At 43.6% G+C, this 23,609-nt stretch overlaps 1 protein-coding gene across 5 annotated transcripts in view; it reads right to left on the bottom strand.

Annotated features, from left to right (window-relative positions):
* Nucleotides 1-23,609, bottom strand: part of MPHOSPH9 (M-phase phosphoprotein 9) — a 173,816-nt gene that overhangs the window by 8,538 nt on the left and 141,669 nt on the right. For 4 of the 5 annotated variants that reach the window (XM_068244323.1, XM_068244328.1, XM_068244343.1 and 1 more), the window contains exons 22-23: nt 17,359-17,516; nt 15,568-15,636 (exon numbers count right to left, since the gene is read on the bottom strand). In XM_068244323.1, coding sequence (XP_068100424.1) covers nt 15,568-15,636; nt 17,359-17,516 — 227 coding nt within the window. Of the gene's footprint in view, nt 1-15,567; nt 15,637-17,358; nt 17,517-23,609 lie in introns of those variants that run through there. The other variant, XM_068244351.1, reaches the window with a different exon arrangement.

The following is a 23,609-nucleotide window of genomic DNA, read 5'->3' on the forward strand; positions in this document are numbered from 1 at the left end:
AACCGGCCCGCGGCACGCCTGCGTATACGGTTCCCGACTGCGGGTTTGACCAGATTAAGCGGGGAACAGCCTTATTTAAGCTACAACCAAGGCTGGAACCCCTCAAACACTTCCCACTGCCACCACTAGCGTTGCTAGACACGTTCACTCAGCTATCGAGTGCTCAATACGCAATCTGCGTTTTCGTATTTGGGTCAGCTTTGCGCTTAGGCCAAATACGGGAACGCCACGCACCCACACACACACAGTTGCAATCTTACACTGTCGTGAAGCAAAGACCCACTAACAGTCGTTCCGAACGATACTGCTAGCCACTCTGCTGTCGCTACTCGCACTGGCGTTGTTCGTACGTTGGGTCAGCTGCGCGCTTAGGCCAACGTATGACAAACGCCCCCACACACAATGCAATTACAATTTCATACGGTAGTGTTGCTCAAGCGTACAATTAGGCATGAACTTATACACGGTTACACTTCAGTCTCTTCTAGGCTATGAGTGTTAGTTTAGTACGGCAGAAGTCAAACTTATTAAATAATAATTTAATATTCTAGAAAAACATAGAACAGTGCAGAACTGAATATATACAAAAAGATTACAAAAAAACAAAGTAAAAATAGTTACCAGATAAAATGTACAAAGATAACACACAAAGCGATTTTGCTTACCAAAATAAACGGGAAATAAACGTACCAGCGTATCGATCTGGTGTTGTTGCGGGCGGTACGCACTTCTGGTCAGGAACCAGGTTAGTTCTAGCCGTGTGAGCTACCTCCAAGAACTACAAGTTGTGGCTATCCTAGCTGCGGTTTTATACTATGAAATACGCCTGGAGGCTGTAAGCCTGTGTGGACGGGGGGAAGCTAGATTTAATACCATCCTCAGACATAATTTGATTTCCCAGAGATCTGACATCCACATGTGAACAGTGTCCTATACAACAAAAGACTTTGTTAACCTCCAATCTCCCCAGGTTACAGGTGACAATTGATTAAGGCTTTCACATTGCAGCAGGATGTCCTGTGTGATCTGCTTCAAAGCAACTGTCTGATTAAGTGTTTCCTAATTACCTGTTTTCTGGCTGTCCAGAGGAACTGTATGCTAATGTCCCAGCCCCCTGCTTCCAGAGAAATTCACTGCAAATGTAGTACAGCCAGATAACCATCCCTTCAAAGCAGAATACACATGTGAGATATAGCAGACAGAAAATGACAGAGATATGTTCCTGTATTTCCTAATATCATCAGCACCTCAATATATTCCTGACAGTGTACATGTGAGAAGTGGATTGAAAATCATACATCATTCCAAACATTTTTTACAAATAAATAACTGCAAAATGGGGTGTGCGTAATTATTCGGCCCCCCCTGAGTCAATACTTTGTAGAACCACCTTTTGCTGCAATTACAGCTGCCAGTCTTTTAGGGTATGTCTGTACCAGCTTTGCACATCTAGAGACTGAAATTCTTGCCCATTCTTCTTTGCAAAACAGCTCCAGCTCAGTCAGATTAGATGGACAGCGTTTGTGAACAGCAGTTTTCAGATCCCGCCACAGATTCTCGATTGGATTTAGATCTGGACTTTGACTGGGCCATTTTAACACATAGATATGTTTTGTTTTAAACCATTCCATTGTTGCCCTGGCTTTATGTTTAGGGTCATTTTCCTGCTGGAAGGTGAACCTCCGCCCCAGTTTCAAGTCTTTTGCAGTCTCCAAGAGGTTTTCTTCCACGTTTGCCCTGTATTTGGCTCCATCCATCTTCCCATCAACTCTGACCAGCTTCCCTGTCCCTGCTGAAGAAATGCACCCCCCGAGCATGATGCTGCGACCACCATATTTGACAGTGGGGATGGTGTGTTCAGAGTGATGTGCAGTGTTAGTTTTCTGCCACACATAGCATTTTGACCAAAAAGTTCCATTTTGGTCTCATCTGACCAGAGCACCTTCTTCCACATGTTTGCTGTGTCCCCCACATGGCTTGTGGCAAACTGCAAACAGGACTTATGCTTTCTGTTAACAATGCCTTTCTTCTTGCCACTCTTCCATAAAGGCCAACTTTGTACAGTGCATGACTAATAGTTGTCCTATGGACAGAGTTTTCCACCTGAGCTGTAGATCTCTGCAGCTCGTCCAGAGTCACCATGGGCCTCTTGACTGCATTTCTGATCAGTGCTCTCCTTGTTCGGCCTGTGAGTTTAGGTGGATGGCCTTGTCTTGGTAGGTTTACAGTTGTGCCATACCCCTTCCATTTCTGAATGATCGCTTGAACAGTGCTCCGTGGGGTGTTCAAGGCTTTGGAAATCTTTTTGTAGCCTAAGCCTGCTTTAAATTTCTCAATAACTTGTGTGTTCTTTGGACTTCATGGTGTTGTTGCTCCCAATATTCTCTTAGACAACCTCTGAGGCCCTCACAGAGCAGCTGTATTTGTACTGACATTAGAATACACACAGGTGCACTCTATTTAGTCATTAGCACTTATCAGGCAATGTCTATAGGCAACTGACTGCATTGAGATCAAAGGGGGCCGAACAATTATGCACACACCACTTTGCAGTTATTTATTTGTAAAAAATGTTTGGAATCATGTATGATTTTCGTTCCACTTTTCATGTGAACACCACTTTGTGTTGGTCTTTCATGTGGAATTCCAATAAAATTGATTCATGTTTGTGGCAGTGATGTGACAAAATGTGGAAAACTTCAAGGGGGCCGAATACTTTTGCAACCCACTGTACATCTGTATACAGCTAGCTTACCCCCTGATCCCCCTTTGATCACCTGTCTATCACCTGTCCATCACCCCTCAGCACCCCCACCCATCAGAGCAGACCCTAACTGCCCCGCGGGGGCAACCGATCACCTGCCCAGACCCTCGATTGCCCTCAGACCCCCCTCCTGATTACATCCCCTGCGCATTGTTTACATCTGTCCTCCCCAGCAATCACTAACTGATCTTCGATCAGTAACCCCCTGTGTCTGCCTCTCATCAGATCAGGACTCAGTCTGCCCCGTGCGGGCTCCTGATCAACCCTCCACCCCCTCAAATCGCCCTCAGACCACCCCAAATCACCTTCCGAGTGCATTGTATTTGACTGTGCTGTGATTGTATTCGATTGTGCTGCCATTTTATTTGATTGCCCCGTGATCTGCTTCGATTGTCCTGTGATTGTTTGATTGCCTCTGAGACCCCACTTCCTGACATCCCCAACCCCACCCTTCCCCCCACCACCTCCAACCACCACCTTCCGAGTGCATCAGATTTGCTTGTGCTGTGATTGGATTCGATTGTGCTGTAATTGTATTTGATTGTCCCGTGCCTGGCTTTGATTGTCCCGTGATTGTTTGATTGCCTCTGAGACCCCATTTCCCACCAACCCCAACCCCCCCCCCCCCACCACCCCCCATCACCTTCCGAGTGCATCACATTTGATTGTGCTGTGATTGGATTCGATTGTGCTGTAATTGTATTTGATTGTCCCGTGATCAACTTTGATTGTCCCGTGATTGTTTGATTGCCTCTGAGACCCCACTTCCCACCAACCCCAACCCCCCCCCCCCCCCCCCCCCCCCCCACCACCACCCATCACCCCCATCACCTTCCAAGTGCATCAGATTTGATTGTGCGGTGATTGGATTCGATTGTGCTGTAATTGTATTTGATTGTCCCGTGATCGGCTTTGATTGTCCCGTGATCGTTTGATTGCCTCTGAGACCCCACTCGCCATCACCCCCAACCCCCCCCCCCCGCCCCCCCCACCCCAGATCATCCCCCTGTTACTATCCTTGTGATCTAAAAACAGTGATCAGTGAAAACGGACACTTTTTTAGTATCACTAGTGTTAGCAGTTAGGCCAGTTAGCTAGGCCCCTTTGTTAGGGTCAGTTAGTGCCCAGCCCACTGCACCGCATTCACCGATTAGTCGCCGATTAGCGCCATCACTGTCGCTAATCAGCATTGGTACTATATAGTATCTAGTGATCATTCCTGATCGCAGACAGATCTATAGCAGTACATTAGGGTCACCTTAGTGTAGGCTCCACTAAAAACGCAGTGTTTACCCGATCAGGCCTGATCGTTCGCCCGCACTTGCGTTCAGCCGCCCCACTGTAGTGACAGATTTTTTTTTCTGATCACTGCAAAAACACTGTACACTAGCTGTGACGCTGTAAAGACCAGTTTAGATTTTTTTTTAATCAAAACTCAGTGACCACAGCTTTCTACCTCTCAAATACTCCCTTTTGCTAGGTAGGTGCTCTTTTTTTCTGGGTAGTCTCGGAGGAAAACCCCATAAATTTAGCATTCCACAACGGCAAGAAAAGGGATTTCTGATGAGGAGGTATACAGGTACATGGACCAGTTTTATGAGAGCGTTTGGGAAGACTCAGCCGACGAATCATCCGGGTCCGAATTTGAACCTGTGGAAAGCAGTGGTTCTCTGACCGAAAGTGATAACGAGGTTTTGGTCCCGGCTAGAGCCAGGTGTGCCAGACCCCATGTCGTTAGACCGTAGGTGGCGCAGGATCCGCCTCAAGGGCAGCAGGGTGGTGCTAGCGCTGATGAGAGTTTTCTTGGTGAGGCAGGCACCAGCAGTGCAGCATCTCCTGGACTTAGTACCAGTACTTCCGTAGACCCTGGTGAAGTGGTGAGCGCCAGCATGGAAGTTGAAACTGGTACGGTGGCACGTGCAGTAGTACCCCCGTCGCAGCCACCAAGAAAAAGACGGGCCCGTAGTACCCATAGACTCCCAGAGGTGCTGGCAAATCCAGATTGGCAATCCCCTGATTCCGCCGCACCCGTAGTGCCCCCTTTCACTGCCCAGTCTGGAGTCCAGGTGGCGACAGCTCATCTAGGAACGGCCCTAGACTTTTTGCAGCTGTTCATCACCCAGGTTCTCTTGGACTTAATTGTGGTTGAGACCAACCGTAAAGCCACACAATTCATCACCGAGAGCTTCCCCCAACGGCTCGTTACCACCAGACTTGAACGGGGGCAGAGGGCCGCCTTGCGTACTGACGACCTGCTCGCGGTGAAATGGAGGGACAAGAGGGACGTTTACTTTCTGTCCACCATTCACACAGACACGACAGTCCAAATTCAACGGGCAACTGAGGTCATTGAAAAGCCCCTTGTCGTCCACGAATATAATGTCAACATGGGAGGGGTGGACTTCAATGACCAGAGGTTAGCGCCCTATTTAATTTCCCGGAAAACAAGACGCTGGTATAAGAAAGTGTCTTTTTATCTGATTCAATTGGCAGTTTACAACAGCTTTGTTCTCTACAGTACGCAGTAAGGCTGGGAGAACTGGATCTTTCCTTCAATTTCAGGAACAGATCGTTCTGGACCTCCTGTATCCAGGAGGTGCCAGCCCCCCCCCCAAATGCAACTAGCCGACTGCATGGAAGGCATTACACCTATCAGCTTCCGAGTACTCCAGGTCAACGCATCCGAATAAAACGTTGTCGTGTCTGCAGCAGTGCTAGAAGAAGGACTGACACCAGTTTTTATTGTCCCAAATGTCCTGACCAGCCTGGAATATGCCTAGGGCAGTGTTTTGAGAGGTACCACGAGCAGGTACACTATTAGAAACTAGGGAACTCCAGACACAGGAGTAGGCACACACTCAGTGGTATTTCGCACATTGTCCCAGGGGGAGGAGAGGTAAGCTTGAAAACCAAACAAACAGGTAAGCATAAAAGTCGGAAGAAGGATCGGTTTCCATGCTTGATATTGCTGATCTGTGCTGGGCTGGCGATATAAGACGGCATGTTTGAATTTCCCTTCTTGAGTGTGGAAACCCCCCCGGTTTATATGTGATTTACTTTGGGCCTATGATGATACTTTAATGCCACACAGAGTCATCTATATTGGCAGGCATATTGCTGTATACTACAGGCATAATGCTGTATACTAAAGTTCTGAGGCCCAGTCACCTAAGTTGGTGGCTCACCCTGAGTGCAGGGTGGCACGGTGTGTCTCTCTCCTGAGGTTATCACTGCCATTGATGTGGAGCAAGGTATGTTTGCCGTTCATTTTTCCTTTCAGCCCAGAGTGCATTACCCGTATACCCAATATAAGGAGTATAGCAGAAACTCCTAATACTGGCCATACATGTAATGATTGCAGAGACCCTAAAATGCCAGGACAGACTCCACAAATTACCCCATTTTGGAAAGAGGACACCCTAAAGTATTCTGTGAGGTGCATGGTAAGTTCATAGAAGATTTTAGTTTTTGTCACAAGTTAGCAGAATTTTTTTTTTTATTTTACAAAGTGTCATTTTTCGTTAACTTGTGACAAAAAATAAAATTTTCAATGACCTCACCATTCCCCTCATGGAATACCTTGTTGTGTATTCTTTCCAAAATGGGGTCATTTGTGGGGTTTGGTCCTGGCAAGTGTGGGGGGGTGCTACATTTTGAGCACCCCTGTAAAGCCTAAAGGTACTCATTGGACTCTGGGCCCCTTAGCGCAGTTAGGGTGCAAAAAAGTGCCACACATGTGGTATTGCCGTACTCAGAAGAAGTGGTATAATGTATTTTGGGGTGTATTTTTACATATACCCATGCTGGGTGGGAGAAATATCTCTGTAAATGACAATTTTTTTTACACACAATGCCAGGGCAGTATAGGAACAGCACAAATGACCCCATTTTAGAAAGCAGACACCCCAAGGTATTCTGTTAGGACTATGGTGAGTTCATAGAAGATTTTATTTTTTGTCACAAGTTAGCGGAAAGTGACACTTTGTGAAAAAAAAAACAATAAAAATCACTTTCCGCTAACTTGTGACAAAAAATAAAACCTTCTATGAAGATTTTATTTGTTGTCACAAGTTAGCGGAAATTGATTTTTATTGTTTTTTTTTTTCACAAAGTGTCACTTTCCGCTAACTTGTGACAAAAAATAAAATCTTCTATGAACTCACCATAGTCCTAACAGAATACCTTGGGGTGTCTTCTTTCTAAAATGGGGTCATTTGTGGGGTTCCTATACTGCCCTGGCATTTTAGGGGCCCTAAACTGTGAGGAGTAGTCTGGAAACAAATGCCACAAAATGACCCTTGAAATCCTAAAGGTACTCATTGGACTTTGGGCCCCTTAGCACAGTTAGGGTGCAAAAAAGTGCCACACATGTGGTATCGCCGTACTCGGGAGAAGTAGTACAATGTGTTTTGGGGTGTATTTTTACACAATCCCTGCTGGGTGGGAGAAATATCTCTGTAAATGGACAATTGTGTGTAAAAAAATCAATAAAATTGTCATTTACAGAGATATTTCTCCCACCCAGCATGAGTATATGTACAAATACACCACAAAACACATTATACTACTTCTCCCGAGTACGGCGATACCACATGTGTGACACTTTTTTGCACCCTAACTGTGCTAAGGGGCCTAAGAGTACCTTTAGGATTTCACAGGTCATTTTGCGGCATTTGATTTCCAGACTACTCCTCACGGTTTAGGGCCCCTAAAATGCCAGGGCAGTATAGGAACCCCACAAATGACCCCATTTTAGAAAGAAGACACCCCAAGGTATTCTGTTAGGACTATGGTGAGTTCATAGAAGATTTTATTTTTTGTCACAAGTTAGCGGAAAGTGACACTTTGTGAAAAAAAAAACAATAAAAATCAATTTCCGCTAACTTGTGACAACAAATAAAATCTTCTATGAACTCACCGTACTCCTAACAGAATACCTTGAGGTGTCTTCTTTCTAAAATGGGGTCATTTGTGGGGTTCCTATACTGCCCTGGCATTTTAGGGGTCTTAAACCGTGAGGAGTAGTCTGGAAACCAAATGCCGCAAAATCCTAAAGGTACTCATTGGACTTTGGGCCCCTTAGCGCAGTTAGGGTGCAAAAAAGTGCCACACATGTGGTATTGCCGTACTCGGGAGAAGTAGTATAATGTATTTTGGGGTGTATTTTTACACATACCCATCCTGGGTGAGAGAAATATCTCTGTAAATGGACAATTGTGTGTAAACAAAAAATCTAAAGATTGTCATTCACAGAGATATTTCTCCCACCCAGCATGGATATGTGTACAAATACACCCCAAAACACATTATACTACTTCTCCTGAGTACGGCAATACCACATGTGAGGCACTTTTTTGCAGCCTAACTGCGCTAAGGGGCCCAAAGTCCAATGAGCACCTTTAGGCTTTACAGGGGTGCTTACAAATTAGCACTCCCCAAAATGCGAGGACAGTAAACACACCCCACAAATGACCCCATTTTGGAAAGTAGACACTTCAAGGTATTCAGAGAGGGGCATGGTGAGTCCGTGGCAGATTTCATTTTTTTTTGTCACAAGTTAGCAGAAATGAAAACTGTCATTTTCCGCTAACTTATGACAAAAATAATATCTTCTATGAACTCACTATGCCTCTCAGTGAATACTTTGGGATGTCTTCTTTCCAAAATGGGGTCATTTGGGGGGTATTTATACTATCCTGGAATTCTAGCCCCTCATGAAACATGACAGGTGGTCAGAAAAGTCAGAGGTGCATCAAAATGGGAAAATTCACTTTTTGCACCATAGTTTGTAAACGCTATAACTTTTACCCAAACCAATAAATATAGGCTGAATGGGTTTTTTTTTTATCAAAAACATGTTTGTCCACATTTTTCGTGCTGCATGTATACAGAAATTTTACTTTATTTGAAAAATGTCAGCACAGAAAGTTAAAAGTTGACAAAATTCATGTCTTTTTTGATGAATATAATAAAAAGTAAAAATCGCAGCAGCAATCAAATAGCACCAAAAGAAAGCTTTATTAGCGACAAGAAAAGGAGACAAAATTCATTTAGGTGGTAGATTGTATGAGCGAGCAATAAACCGTGAAAGCTGCAGTGGTCTGAATGGAAAAAAAGGGTCTGGTCCTTAAGGTGGGGTAAAGCCTGCGGTCTTCAAGTGGTTAAGTTGTGAAATCACATATGCTGATAGTGCTGCCTTTTATTTATATATTGTGTGTGTGTGTGTGTGTGTGTGTGTGTGTGTGTGTGTGTGTGTGTGTATATATGCATATGCATATACAGTACACACACACACACACACACACACACACACATATATATATATATCCACTGTATGCGCGCACACACACACACATATACAGTATACAGGGCGGGCCATTTATATGGACACACCTAAATAAAATGGGAATGGTTGGTGATATTAACTTCCTGTTTGTGGCACATTAGTATATGTGAGGGGGGAAACTTTTCAAGATGGGTGGTGACCACGGTAGCCGTTTTGAAGTCAGCCGTTTTGAATCCAACTTTTGTTTTTTAAATAGGAAGAGGGTCATGTGACACATCAAACTTATTGGGAATTTCACAAGAAAAACAATGGTGTGCTTGGTTTTAATGTAACGTTATTCTTTCATGAGTTATTTACAAGTTTCTCTTTGTTTACAGCCATTGACATGTCGCCACGTGAGGAGCGGATATAAATTGTGTTGATATCTGGTGAACGCAGTACCCGGGTCATTGCAGTAGATTTCAATGCAAGACACCGTACTAGACCACCCATCTCCCATACTAAAGTTAGCAACTGCTTGCTAAGTTTCGTGCAACTGGTTCAGTGTTGGATTTGCCAAAATGTGGATGCATGAAATCTGTCACAAATGAAGAAACATCAGTGGTTGTCCTAGCTTCATTCAGCAAGAGCCCACAGCATATACATATACTAAATGTGCCACAAACAGGAAGTTAATATCACCAACCATTCCCATTTTATTAAGGTGTATCCATATAAATGGCCCACCCTGTATTTAAGATATATTTCATAGGGTTATCTGCTTACTACATCACATAAACATGGCATTTAAACATAGTTGTGTACACTTTTTATATTCATCGCAGAAAAGCTATCTTTCCTCTTTAGCAGATGAGACTGGTGTGTGCTATACACACAGAGGAGAGAAAGACAGAGAGAGGAAGTGAGTGAGATATAATTGGCAGCAGGGCACATAGCAGATTTTAGACTCTGCATGTACCTTCTTACCATACAATGGGGGGGGAGCCATGCTGAGAAGACAAGGAAGACAGTATAATTCAAGTACCATCAAAGAGTAATAGGTCCTAAAGAGCAAGTTTAGTGGGAAGAACAAGATCTACTCCATCAACGCATAAGCCCTGCCAGTCATAATATACCCTTCCAGTATTAGGCTGGGTTCACACCTGTGGTGTAGCTAGAGATCATGGGGCCCCATAGGAAAACTTTCATGGGGCCCTCAGATGGAGGCACTCTTAAGCAATGCCACCTGCCCCTACCCTATGGATATGAGTTAACTGGGCAATTTACATTGTCATGCAACAAACACTGCACGTAGTTCATGGGCACCGAGACAAAGTCAGAGGGTGGAGAAACACAAGAAGGTTAATGGTGAATACATTAAGTACCTCCTGGGCCCCCCATGCACTGGGGACCCATAGCGGCTGCTATGACTAATGCTACACCCCTGGTTCACACTATACCGGATGAAAAATTGATCCCGTAAAAACTGATCCATTTTCTGTTTAAACAGATCAGTTTCTTACATTGTGCATCAGTTTTTCATTTGGTTTTCCAATCCGTTTCAGTCACTACCCACTCGCCACGTTGCTCCGCCATTGCTGCAGCTGTCCATTTGCATCCTCAGAGGCCACTGCCGCCATCCAGTCCGGCCTTTGCACGTCGGAAATGCCAGTATACCAATCCTGAGGCCCCAGCAGAAGCATCTCAGGCTCCCATTGGTTGCAACAAACCAATGGGAAGCATCCCTCCCCAGGGACATTTTTCATTGGTCCATTACTCAGTGAACCAATGAGAATCCTCCCTGGAGAGTGACGATTTCCTTTGGTCTGTTGCAACCAATGGGAGACTGAGATGCTTCTGCTGGGTCTCGGGATCAGTATACCGGCATTTCCAGTGTGCAGGGAACCCCAAATGGAAAGCGCAAAACTTATGCAACAAGCAGCCTAGTGAAAAAAAGACAACGTCCATTCTCATAGGCTAGCATTGATTCCATCCCCATCTCTGGCATCTGGTTGATATGGAAAAATTGTGAGGGAATCTTCCTTGTGTTCCGTTACTAATTGGCTGTTGTGAAGGATACTATTGCTTAATAGGTTCTGTTTGCATTTATTTCAATATGGTCTGTTGGGATATGCTAAGCGGAACTATTTTTATGCCAGTGTAAAAGGAGCCTAAGGTTGCATTTTTATTGGCTAATCACAAATGTTACCACCTTCATTTAGTATGAGGACCAACAGATTTAGAAAACTATAAACCGACTGTGAAGTAAGCTCCCATACTACTTGTACGCACCCTGAAGTCTGGTACACACTTTTATTTATGACTGGCCTATCACTGGGCCAGTTTTACCACCTCCGTGTAGTAGGAGGGTTTATATACACAATCTGCTCATAGTATTGAATATCTGTTGACCCTCATACTACATGGAGGTAGTAAAATTGGTCAGTGATTGGCCAATCATAATTGGAAGTGTGTACCAGGCTTTAGACCCCCTGCAGCTCCTCACTACAGTATATAATGGGATTTCCAGCCCAAGACCAACATCCGTATTTACGCAGCTCGGATTTAAGACAATCAAATGCACTTTGTGCTCATTCCAACTGGCTGAATTCCAAGCTGCATACATATTGAATTAAATTTGCATGTAATTCATAATAATTAGCATCTCACTAATCATCTCTGTTCTTGACCATTATAACTAACAAGTGTTTCATTTCTGTCAATAGTTCATTTTTGTGATACTCTATAAAATGTATGGATAGTAAATTCTTTCAGCTGATAGAAAAGGTTTCGTATTTTTATTCCTCCACATAAAGCTGTGGGGTGGCATTCAGCCCTTGCTAGTCTGCATTTTGTTAGAATTTGCCACTGGTGTAGGGAGAACGGCCTGGTCCTGAACACGGCAAAAACAGTCGAGATGATTGTTGACTTTAGGAAACACGCTGCCACTCCACCCCCGATCAGCATTGATGGCACGGTAGTTGAAAACGTTCCCTGCGCACGCCTCCTCGGCACGACAATATCTAAGGACCTGACTTGGAAAGCCAACACAACCTCCAACCAGAATAAAGCCCAGCAGAGGCTATTTTTCCTACGCCAATTGAAGAAGTTCGGTATGGCCAGAGAGCTTCTGACGAGCTTCTACACAGCCACAATTGAATCTGTCCTCTGCTCCTCCATCCTGGTCTGGTATGCTGGCTCCTCGGCCAGTGACAGACACAAACTACAGAGGGTCATCAGATCAGCGGAGAGAATCATCGGAAAACCACTCCCCTCTCTAGATCAAATCTTCAACTCAAGACTGCGCTCCAGAGATATAAAAATCGCTAATGACCCGTCCCACCCAGGCTCTCGCTTCTTCAGTAGACTTCCCTTAGGCCGAAGATTCCGATCCATCTACACCAGGACTGCGAGGCACAGGAACAGCTTCTTCCCCTCAGCCGTAAACTATCTAAACTCTTAGAACTCTCTCCATCCTCCCTTGACAGGCGGTGGCAGGTAGCACCTAACCGGCCTGCAAGGAAGCATATTGCAATGTAAATGTGTTCAAATGTGACCAATTGCTGGATCTGCATCCTTTGTCTTGCTGCTGCATGTATTTGTATTGTATGTCCTGTTCTTTTTCACACTAGCCCTGTACTTGCCAAACCCAATTCCGAGCACGGCCCAGTCGTGCTTGGCGAAATAAAAGATTCTGATTCTGATTCAAAGGTCAACATTGTGAGATGTAAACATGGCCGTAAAGCTGAGGTAACGAGGATTGCACTAGGTATCCAAGAGGTTAATGCCAACTAATAACAAGAGCAATGCATGCCACTCTGCAATAAAACAACAGAATACAAAAAGCACCTGAGCTATGCAAGTGGTGCATTGTATTTGTTTTATATCTGCTCCAAACTAATTTATTTACTAAATGCTTTATTTCTTTTTAAGCCTAAAGTTGCATACAAATGTACACATAATGTAATAAGTACTATATATACACATGTGAATAAGCTCATTTGCGGAAAAAAAAACCTCACTGCGATTCCCTACTGTTGGCCTAAAACATATGCCAAATGCAGTGACCCACCGATAGGCCAACTATCCCCATGTTACACTAGCCGCACATACAGCGCGCACATTGGAAGCGCTTCCCTGCCGAACAGTGTACGTTAGAGGCGTGTCGGAAACCATAGCTACCTCTCCTCACTCCAGCTTTAGTCCTCCCATCTCCTCATTAGCTTAATAATTTGTTAGAAGAGCTCAGGGTTCCCTGTCATGTAACCACAGTGAGCCTGGGGTGAGATACGAAGCTGCAGGGGGAGACGCAAAAGCTGGAGGCAATGAAAACTAGTTGTGGTATTCTTACTTATTCTTATTCTTGTGGTAGTCTTCCTCAAAAGTTGTTTTGTTTTGTTGCTATCTCTGTCCTTCCTGGAGAGATTTCTCCAATAACAGTGTGCACAGGAAGTGAAGGAACAGAGGGCAGCAATACAAATATAAAAGAGGTTATTATCACTTTACCACACAATCAAAACCTTTTTTTTACCATCTGAAATTGGGCTTTAATCACTTTGGTTATTGTCTATCCAGCCAGTGCAAATGGCAGGGAGGGAAGGGGGTACCCATGCCTAGCACTCCTCTAAATTTCAGTTGTTGAAAATAGTTGTCAAATACATTTTTATCTGGGCTTCAGTGTAAAGGCTGCCATACACTGGTCAATAGCCTCCAGCTCAAGCAACATATAGATCCCTCTCTGATCACATCTGATCAGAGAGGGACCTATTGGTTGCCCATACACTGCCCACAGATTTTAAATCGATTTCAGCATGAAAACCTATTTACAACCTGTGGAACTGCCGCTGCCTCGCCGCCCCCCTGCCAGCAGCAATACATTACCTGTCCGCCGGCGCGAGTCCCTGCAGTCTCTCACTTCTTGCAGCATCCTCCTCCATCTCTTCTTCACTTCCTGTCCCGTCCTGTGACAAGGAAGTTCAACCAGTAGAGCGCCCTCTACTGTTTGAAAGGAAGTGACAGAAAACGCCGGAAAAAGTGAGAGACTGTGTGGACCGGGGAATTCGCACTGGCGGACAGGTGATGTAATGCTGTGTCGGCTGTCGCCATATACAACGCGGCATACGACGTGCTCCCGATCCCCAGAGACCGAGCTAAATTTTCCGTCCGGACAGATCGAATTGAATCGATCGATTTCGTGTGGACATCGGTCGATCGGTCAACGTTTGCGTAACGATTTCACAGCAGATTCGATCACAGTGATCGAATCTGATGTATTTCGACGCGGAATTGTTTGAGTGTATGGGTACCTTAAGTCTAAATGGTAAACTTTAAATCTAAGAAAGGACTATCTTAATTAGGACCTTAAAAAGATATTGTTAGTCAGGAACAAATATTTATTCAAGATCCAATGATTCTTATGTCTGACCATTTTAGAACATCAGTTTTTACACTACAGCTACTATTGTTTCAGAGTATTGTACCATGTTAACCATCTGTAAGAGAGGGGAGTTTTCAATCGGGATGATACAATTTTCTTGTTGTACCATGTATTGTACCATGCTAATTAATGTTATTCAAAACTTGTTACTCGGCAACAAGAGATAAAAAAAGGACATAGAGGATAAAAGAACCATAGTAAAAATAATGCAATAAATACATTTGCATATTTATCTACAATATTTATAAATTATTTAGTCTGTGTTCGCCCATTGCAAAATCTTTTCTCACCCTGATTTACATTCTGAATTGTATGTCAGGTGGTGTTATCTCCAGTCCTGACAGGTGCAGCTCTGCTGTGTATAATTTACTGCATTCTACTATATGTCACAACAGTGCCTTTTTAAGTAGTGTGTCAGAAATGACCAGACTTTCTACTTATACCTGCTTGAAATGGGAGGATCCATACAGCCTACAGGACTGCTCCTATACATATTAAAGTGAACCTCCAGACTAAAAATCTACTCAGCAACACTGAAAAGGCTTGGTGTTTTTTTAACAGTTTCACAGCATCAGAACTTTGCTTTTTTTACCCAAGCCTCATTTTTAGCTGCACAGAAGAAAACTGCCCGGGCAGTTTTCCCCTGATGCTGTGCAAAGTATGATGGGATTTCTGATGTTGTAGTTCTCGTTTTGCTGTTTTGGTGCAATTTTATTTTATTTTTATTTTGACTTTGACATTTGAAGCCTAGCACGCAGCTGGGAGGGGTGATCAGGACACAGGACAGTTGGAACTGTGTCTCATGCTCCCTGTCACCTCCTTTCAACCAAAAATATGGCTGCCCAAACATAAACAAAATCACTAACGTTTGCCTGTTCTTTTAAAACAGGGTAGGCGAGAGATTCTATTATTTTAACATAACTAATGTAACTTAATGACAGTATGTTTGTTAAGGCTGAAGTTCCCCTTTAAGTTTTATGCTCTGGCCAACAATCGATTATCACGTAATGTATCTAGGAAATCTACAGTGGGAACACGGATGTGTACAGACAATTTCTTTGGTTACCAAATGAAAAAAAATAAAGATGACAGGACAGTTACCTTCATGGTTCTCATCTGTAGGCTCATTCTACGACCAGTGCACGGCATCCGGCTGAGAGCTGCTTCTATCTGTGGGTACAAACAATATGTATGTCAGCTGTCAGCAAGAAGACAAGGCCAAATCCAAATGGCTGAACATTTACAAAAATTGATGAGAAAAATGTTGTGTGGTCTTTGCCGCTTTCTCTGTATACACAAACGGATTTTCCTCCCAAATGTTGAAGTAACAGTACCATATTGTGTCAGAAGATAGATGGTTCGCCTAAACAGCATATGTATTGAGTATTTCGCAGAACACATATAGGTGGTGACAATGGGTATTTCATTGTTAATTTAAGCTACTTCATCCCCAACCCTGTTTCCCATTGAATATTAGTGTCTGAAGAAAGATACTTAAAAACATGAAACTACAGTCACTCAGGGGCTTATTTATAAAGCCCTGTTAAAAACCCCGGTTGCATTTTAACACAAATAAATTGGCAGCCTGTTTGTAAAGATACAATGAGGCCATGTAGCTTGTGCCACATCACATCTCCCCAAAAGAATAGCTTCGCCAACTCAAACACGGTGCATGCTATCCAGGTCTGTGGTGCCACAGAGGAGCATGTGATCAGCACAAACCCCTCCCAATTAGGACCCAATTGACTCCCAGTCAACATCCGGTCACATGTCTTCTCTAATGGGGGGCAATTTCTTCCCTCTCTCTCTTTGGTCAAACAGGTCACAGGCCCTTGAGAACATCATGTGATCTATTCAAGCCAATGGTGAGTTGGAAGCAGAAAGTAGAGCAACACTATTCATCGCAGCTGTGTAAATACCGCAAAATAAATCAGCTTATTATAAGAGGCTTATGTTTTGTTTTGCAGTGGACACTTTATAAATGGGCCCTTCAGTTTATGTACATATGTACATGGGCATGCTGTGCTTTCTTCTGATATCCACTAGCCAAACAATATTGGGGGAATTATTACCCAAGCTGAACTTTGTCAGCTAAATGCTACCACTGATGTTTAGTGATTTCACAGAGACTTCTAGCCAACAAAAGCAAACATATTTATACCACAACTGTTCTAAGGAATGATTGTATATGTAAGTATATGGGAGTAAAACCTAATATCATAGAACTTCTGTAATAGTAAACCTGTTTTTTGTCCCCTGCGATATTCTGTATCTGGCTATAGTGGAAAGTGGGCAGGCGCATGCTTCATATGTCGGTCAATGCATGAGCCGTGGGTGGTGGGCAGCTGGCAGCCACTTGTAGCCTGCACACTACTCTGGGCCTGCATGGATAACCTCAAAAGCACCAGCCAATGAGATCTATGTTTCCTGTGTAAGCTTCTGCCAGATAACTGAGGGAATTCATCATCTGTGACTTGCTTGTGCATGGCTGCAACACAATAGTATCATCCAGGCTGCACAGAAATGTGGACAGAGGAGCACACTATCAGGTATTAACTGTACCTGCATTAACTGGTGAGACCAATGCTTCCTGTGCACACTGTTGCAAGATTATTGCATGCAAATCCATCCATATTGAGTACTGTGCATTTTGATCTAGCTTAAACATTGCCTGTGCTTGCTTACTGAAGCATTGAAAAGAAAAAAAGGAAACTTCTGATATAGTAAACTACTTTGCCCTTGGAGTTTACTATAAAAGGGATTTTACTGTATTACTGTTCAAATATTTAACTGAAGCTAAAACCGGCAGTTCATTTTACTGTAGTTCTTGAGTAGATTATTAAGTAAGATACACATTCGAATAACGCTTACAGAGCTGGCTGTGCACTGTACCTGCTTTTTCTCTTCAGTTAACTCATCAAATAGTCTCTCTGTGTCAGCCATGTTTTTCACCCTCTCATTGTATGTGAATTCCGTCTCATATGGTGGCATTAATAGCGGCAGCTGTGACACGCTGCTATTCTCTGGATTAAGGGCTGTCTTCTGTCTTTCTGGAAAACAGACCAAAAATAGGTTTCCATTTTATGTTTCATATTTAGCACTCATATGACGCATATCATTTAACAAAAAAGATACATTGCATCCATTTACTAAAAAAGAAAACAAAGGAAAAAGTTTTTAACTAAATAGGAAAACTTCTAAAATATATCCAAAGAAAACCCCATTTTGTTTAACCACTTGAGGACCCACCCTTTACCCCCCCTTAAGGACCAGCGCTGTTTGTTGGGATCTGTGCTGGGTGGGCTCTGCAGCCCCCAGCACAGATCAGCGGGCACGCAGAGCGATCAGATCGCCCCCCTTTTTTCCCCCATATGGGGATTATGTGCAGGGGGGGTCTGATCGCTCCGGTCTGCAGGCATGTTGCGGGGGGGAGGCACCTCAAAGCCCCCCTCCGCGGCGAAATTGCCCCCCTCCCTCTCCTACCTGTCATGCCCAGTGATCCGGGCTGCACAGGACGCTATCCGTCCTGTGCAGCCAGTGACAGGACGTCCCCTGTCACATGGCGGCGATCTCCGGCCGCTGATTGGCCGGGGATCGCCGATCTGCCTTACGGCGCTGCTGCGCAGCAGCGCCGTACAATGTAAACAAAGCGGATTATTTCCGCTTGTGTTTACATTTAGCCTGCGAGCCGCCATCGGCGGCCCGCAGGCTATTCACGGAGCCCCCCGCCGTGAATTGACAGGAAGCAGCCGCTTCCTGATTAATTAGCCTGCAGCCGGCGACGCAGAACTGCGTCGCTGGTCCTGCAACTGCCACTTTGCCGACGCACGGTATAAGCGTGTGGTCGGCAAGTGGTTAATACCTACAGCCTATCTAAGCTTGGAACTCATGTATGTTTCCTCAGAGCCTGAGCCCAATAATGCAGCCGTGTCTGCTTCTGTTTGCTTTTCAGCATCTGTAACATTGATGTGCTGTTGAAAAGCAGACACAGCTGGGCTAGTAGGCTCAGGCCCTCAGGGCATAAATTGAACAATACAGTAGACTGCAGAAATTATTGCACCCCCTCCTTTAATAGATGAATAATAGAGGAATCTGGAAATAAAAATAAATAAATAAATAAAACAAACAAACAAACACTCTAGTGAGGTTAAACAATGCAGAGGCAAATACACACAAAAAAACAATGTTTTTTATGTACAATGTACAAACAGCCAAAAAACTGGACATGACCAGATGAGAACACCAAAACTGGCGTAAGTCCTAGGCAGGAAGTACTCCACCCAGAGCCGGGACAAGGTCCTCCAGCACCCAAGGCTGAGACATCAAAGTGCACCCCCCTATCCCTCCCGCCCCAGCCGTCACACACTGATTGCTATTAGAGTAAGAGGCGCTTCAGGGCCCCCATCCGCCCCTGACACCTTAATCTCTTGTTATCTGGCTTCTAGTCACTGCCATGCATCCCCTTTTCTTATTTCTCTCTGCTTCAAATACAATAGGGGAATGATAGCTGAGTGAGTTGTGCGCCCCCTCCTACACAGCGCCCTGAGGCTGGAGCCTCTCTTGTCTCTGCTTCGGCCCGGCCCTCAGTGCACTACCTCAATGACTGCATTCCTAACGAGGGTTTGTAAAGGAGGCTTTACAAGGGGTTGTAATGAAGGAGTATACGTAACTCAGTGACATTATATAACCTGTAATAATTATAAAATCTGAAACTTGTAAAAATGCCTTGGTAGATTAATCAAAATGGCTTATATCCATGGTTTTCAATTTTTTAAACTCAGAATTGTATTAAACATGCCTGTGTCAATAGGAAATCGCTCTGTGCCTTCAGAATGCTAGTGGGGAACTATCTCTGGGCAGCATGGTGGAGTAGAGGAGAGCTCGCTTGCCTTGCAGCAGTAAGGTCCCAGTTTCAAATCTTTCTGTCTGAAGCTTGTATGACCTCCTTGTGTTTGCTTGGATTTGCTCTGAGCACGCTGGTTTCATCCTACATCACAAAATTCTACTAGCTACCTAATACTTTGGGGCGCCTCTAGCTACTTAATAATGAGGTTCCTCTGGCTACCTAATACTTTGGGTACCTCTAGCTACTTAATATTGATGGTACTTTTGGCCACCTAATACTGAGAGACTATGACGGGCAAGGGAAGCAAAGGAGAAGTGACAGCTGGGCCAGCCAGCACACTTGCAGTGCGGGTCAGAGGGGGTTTGTAGGTTCATGGAATGGAAAGTCTAGGGTGCCAGGACATCTGTGCCTATAGACTTCTGTGATGTTAATCCAGGCCTGATGATAGGGATGATAGACTGTGACTATGGTAAGATTAGATTGTGAGCTCCTTTGATGACAGTCAGTGACATGACTATGTTTCTTAGTAAAGTGCTGTGGAAGATGCCAGCACTATATAAATACACAATAATACTAATACTTCTATGATTACGGTAAAATTAATATCAAATTTGAAATAGCATGTCCGAAACAAAGTGCTGACCCCTCCCGATCCTCCACGTTCTGCCCACGCAGCGGATGCAAAAGTAAAAGCCGAGGGGGACATGGATGGTAAATAAAAAATATTGCAGAGTTTAAGCACACCGGAGCTAATTTTAGTATATAAATGCTCCCATACCTGCAGGGTTTTCAGTGCCCCCATAATGTTTGCATCCCCTTAGTGTAGCCGGGCTCCACTCCATCTTTTGCTTTCCCTCTCGTTCAAACCTCTAACTAAAACCAGTCAGAACAAGGGTGCATGCCCTTTTCTCTCACTATGCCTCATTTGATTTGAATGACTGTGCCCAGGAGCCTTGGCTGGGAGTGTTCTGGGCATGGGTGGTTCAGATACATTTGTAAACACACAAGAGCAGGATGCTACCGGCCAAGGCTCTAGCACCTAGGTTCTCAACGTCTGGTACGCATACCCCAGGGGGTACTTCTGATGGATCTGGGGGGTACTCGGTCTTGATATACTTTAAATAAGATTTATAATTTTCTAAAATTCTGAATTTGTTATTCTTATTTAAACAACACCAAATTAGATTTTAGCTAATTAAAAGCATTAGCAAATGCTTGTAGATTGTTTAGAATCAATTATCATGTACTACCATTAAATATATATTTGTCAAGGGGTACTTGTGATAATGTTTACCCTGCTAGGGGGTACTTGGTTAGTACAGGGTTTTAAAAGAGGTAAATACCAATAAAATGTTGAGAAACACTGCTCTAGCACACCGTAAAGGAGCATGCTCAAAAGGACCAGGCAAGTGGATTGAGCATGTGACTTTCATGCAGAGGGGAGGTGGATAAGCTGAGGGGACACTGAGGTTATGGGGGCCCTGAGGAACTCCAAGATATGGCCAGCACTTATAATTAAATTTAGTTTACATGTGCTTTAATGCATAAGGTATAAATATTTCCTGTAAGAAATTTCTGAAGAAAAGGTTTATGCATACTGTGTAAAAGAATTATAGAGAGTGTCCTTTTCACAGTTTCACCAAACCTCTAAAGACTGGAAGTTTCAGAGCCCTGTGTGGAATAAATTGAATTTATGCACAATGGAAAGGACATGTCCAGACAATAAAAGAAACACGTCATTTTCCTGGAGCTATTAGGTTTATTTATAGAAGGTCACTGAATTCAGGTAGATACTTTCTCAATTCACTTTTCTCCTTAGCTGACAACAGACACTGCCAAATGATGGATGGGGATGTAGCTAATGAGGCAATTGTATAGTGATTATGCAATAACTGCAGATCTGGAGTTAATCAGACTAACCATTGTATTAATAATTCTGTTAATTTTCAGAAAAGATTCTTACAGGGGATAATTAGAAAGACGCAATATAAGTGAGGTCATTCTTGCAAGGATTTTTATTTTTCGGGCCAATATCTTCAAGGATGTAAAATGCACCACTGTGTAAACAAGGTAAATGCTATAAAGCAAGACCTAATGCAGACAGCAGATCATTTTGCAATGGTGACTAAATACAGCAATATGTTGGAATTTTCTGACAGTGAATTTATGGCAAATCAGCTGCTTATCTTTGATGAGGCTCTTTTAAAGACAAACCTCCTTAAAGATAAACACTAGAATAAAATGATAATGCACACCCTCACAATATCACGACTAGACTATTGCAATACCAACCTCTGTGGTCTACCAATAAATCAGCTAACACCTCTTCAGTCCATCCTTAACTCTGCTGGTCAACCGCTCCACCTCTCTTCCTGCTCCTCAGATGCTGCTCCTCTGTGTCACTCTACTGGTTTTCCATTGAACAAAGGGTTCTAGCTTTTCTTCTAAGCTCTCTCCTATCTGACCTCTCTATAGATTGCAACACTCATTACCAGTCTATGTTCAATCCATGTTCTGCTGATGATTTCCACCGCTCACCTAGCTAACAATTTGGGCAAGCACCATCCAGCAACCTGAATAAATCAATATTGCAGCTATAGTGCACTAATCAAATGTAAACACAAAGTCCCAACGAGAAAAGAGGCTTTATAACCCACACTACTCGTTAGGCTTTCATAATGGGCTCCCTCTTTTCACTTTCCCACACTGTTCTCTGCCTTGTCAGTGAATTTTTTGCATTTGGCACTTTGTTTCCACCACTTGGACGTCAGGGTTTTTTTTATTACTGGATGGTCACTTTTATGTATTTTTTGTAACTTGTACGTGCATTTTACATTTCAGCCTTTATATATGATGTTATTGTACACACTGGCATATGTATGGAAGACGGCAGCTGTAGCAAGCACTGTAACTATGCCCCTTTGGGAAGGAAGGGGTGGGGCTGTGTAGAAAGGTGTTCACAACTTTATTTGAGAGTTTCAAAGCTGAATTGAAGCATGGTCAGTAAGGATGAGAAACAGTAATAAGAGATGATGGATAAGATGCCAATAATTTTGCGTTAATGCCAGTTTTATGATAATTTTATACAAATTCAGCGTTGTAGACCAATCAAATAAAATAGCTGATTACAGCAAAGTCCCCATAATCTGGAACTCAGGCAACCGGAAGTCTCAACTAACTAGCATGCTTGAGGGATAACTGGAACTATTCTTTGGGGGGGTTTTGGGAGGTTTTAAAAAGCAAAAAATACTCACCAGGTGTCCATCTTCTAACCTTCCTCTAGCTCCTAGCGGTTTTCCGGTGTCCGTGATCAGCTCCCAGTAGATCATGTGACATGCTGCGGGCCGTACATGGAGGATGCCGGAAAGATGCAAGGAGCTACAGGAAATTGTTTTTCGGCCCGGAACATAGAGGATACTGGGGACTTTGCTGTATTTTTTTTTCAGATGCAGTTCTTAGCTGCATTTCATTTGCATCAAATCACAATGATTAGCATCCCACTGACCATCTCTTGTAGAAACGGTCAATGAGTTGCTAATTCTGTCTTGCATGCAAATGTACTGTAGTTTAAACGAGGCCCGCACACTCCAGGATTCCACAAGTCCAAAAAAGCTATATTAGGCAGACTGCAGGTACAACATAAAATTGGCTAACATGTTTCGGACTGTGCGTCCTTAAAGGGGAACTGAAGAGAGAGGTATATGGAGGCTGTCATGTTTATTTCCTTTTAGACAATACCAGTTGCCTGGCAGCCCTGCTGATCCTCTGCTTCTAATACTATTAGCCATAGCCCCTGAACAAGCATGCAGCAGATCAGGTGTTTCAGTGGTTCAGACTTGTAAGTCTGATCTGACAAGACTAGCTGCATGCTTGTTTCTGGTTTTATTCAGATCCTACTGCAGAGAAATAGACCAGCAGGGCTGCTAGGCAACTGGTATTGATTAAAAGGAAATAAACATGACAGCCGCCATATACCTCTCTCTTCAGTTCCCCTTTAATCATAGCCCTAAAAGACCGACATCACACAAGGTATATAAACATTAAAACACACCCCTAAGGCGTATCTCCCAGAAAAGCTCAGTGAAGCAAGGTAAAAGCATACTGCTCTTTACCTTGCTGCTACTCATACAATAGACATAAGGATATAAAAAAAAACTCTACAAACTATTTATTTATTCACAGAAATAACGACTGGATCTAAAAGGATATCAATAAAATTCAGATCCAACCTGGCATTCAAACTCCCCGGGACATGAGTACCTAATTGTAGAATCTGAAAGGCTTCTTGTAAAAGCAA

Source organism: Hyperolius riggenbachi, chromosome 1 (assembly GCF_040937935.1).
Source record: "Hyperolius riggenbachi isolate aHypRig1 chromosome 1, aHypRig1.pri, whole genome shotgun sequence".
NCBI lineage: Eukaryota > Metazoa > Chordata > Amphibia > Anura > Hyperoliidae > Hyperolius > Hyperolius riggenbachi.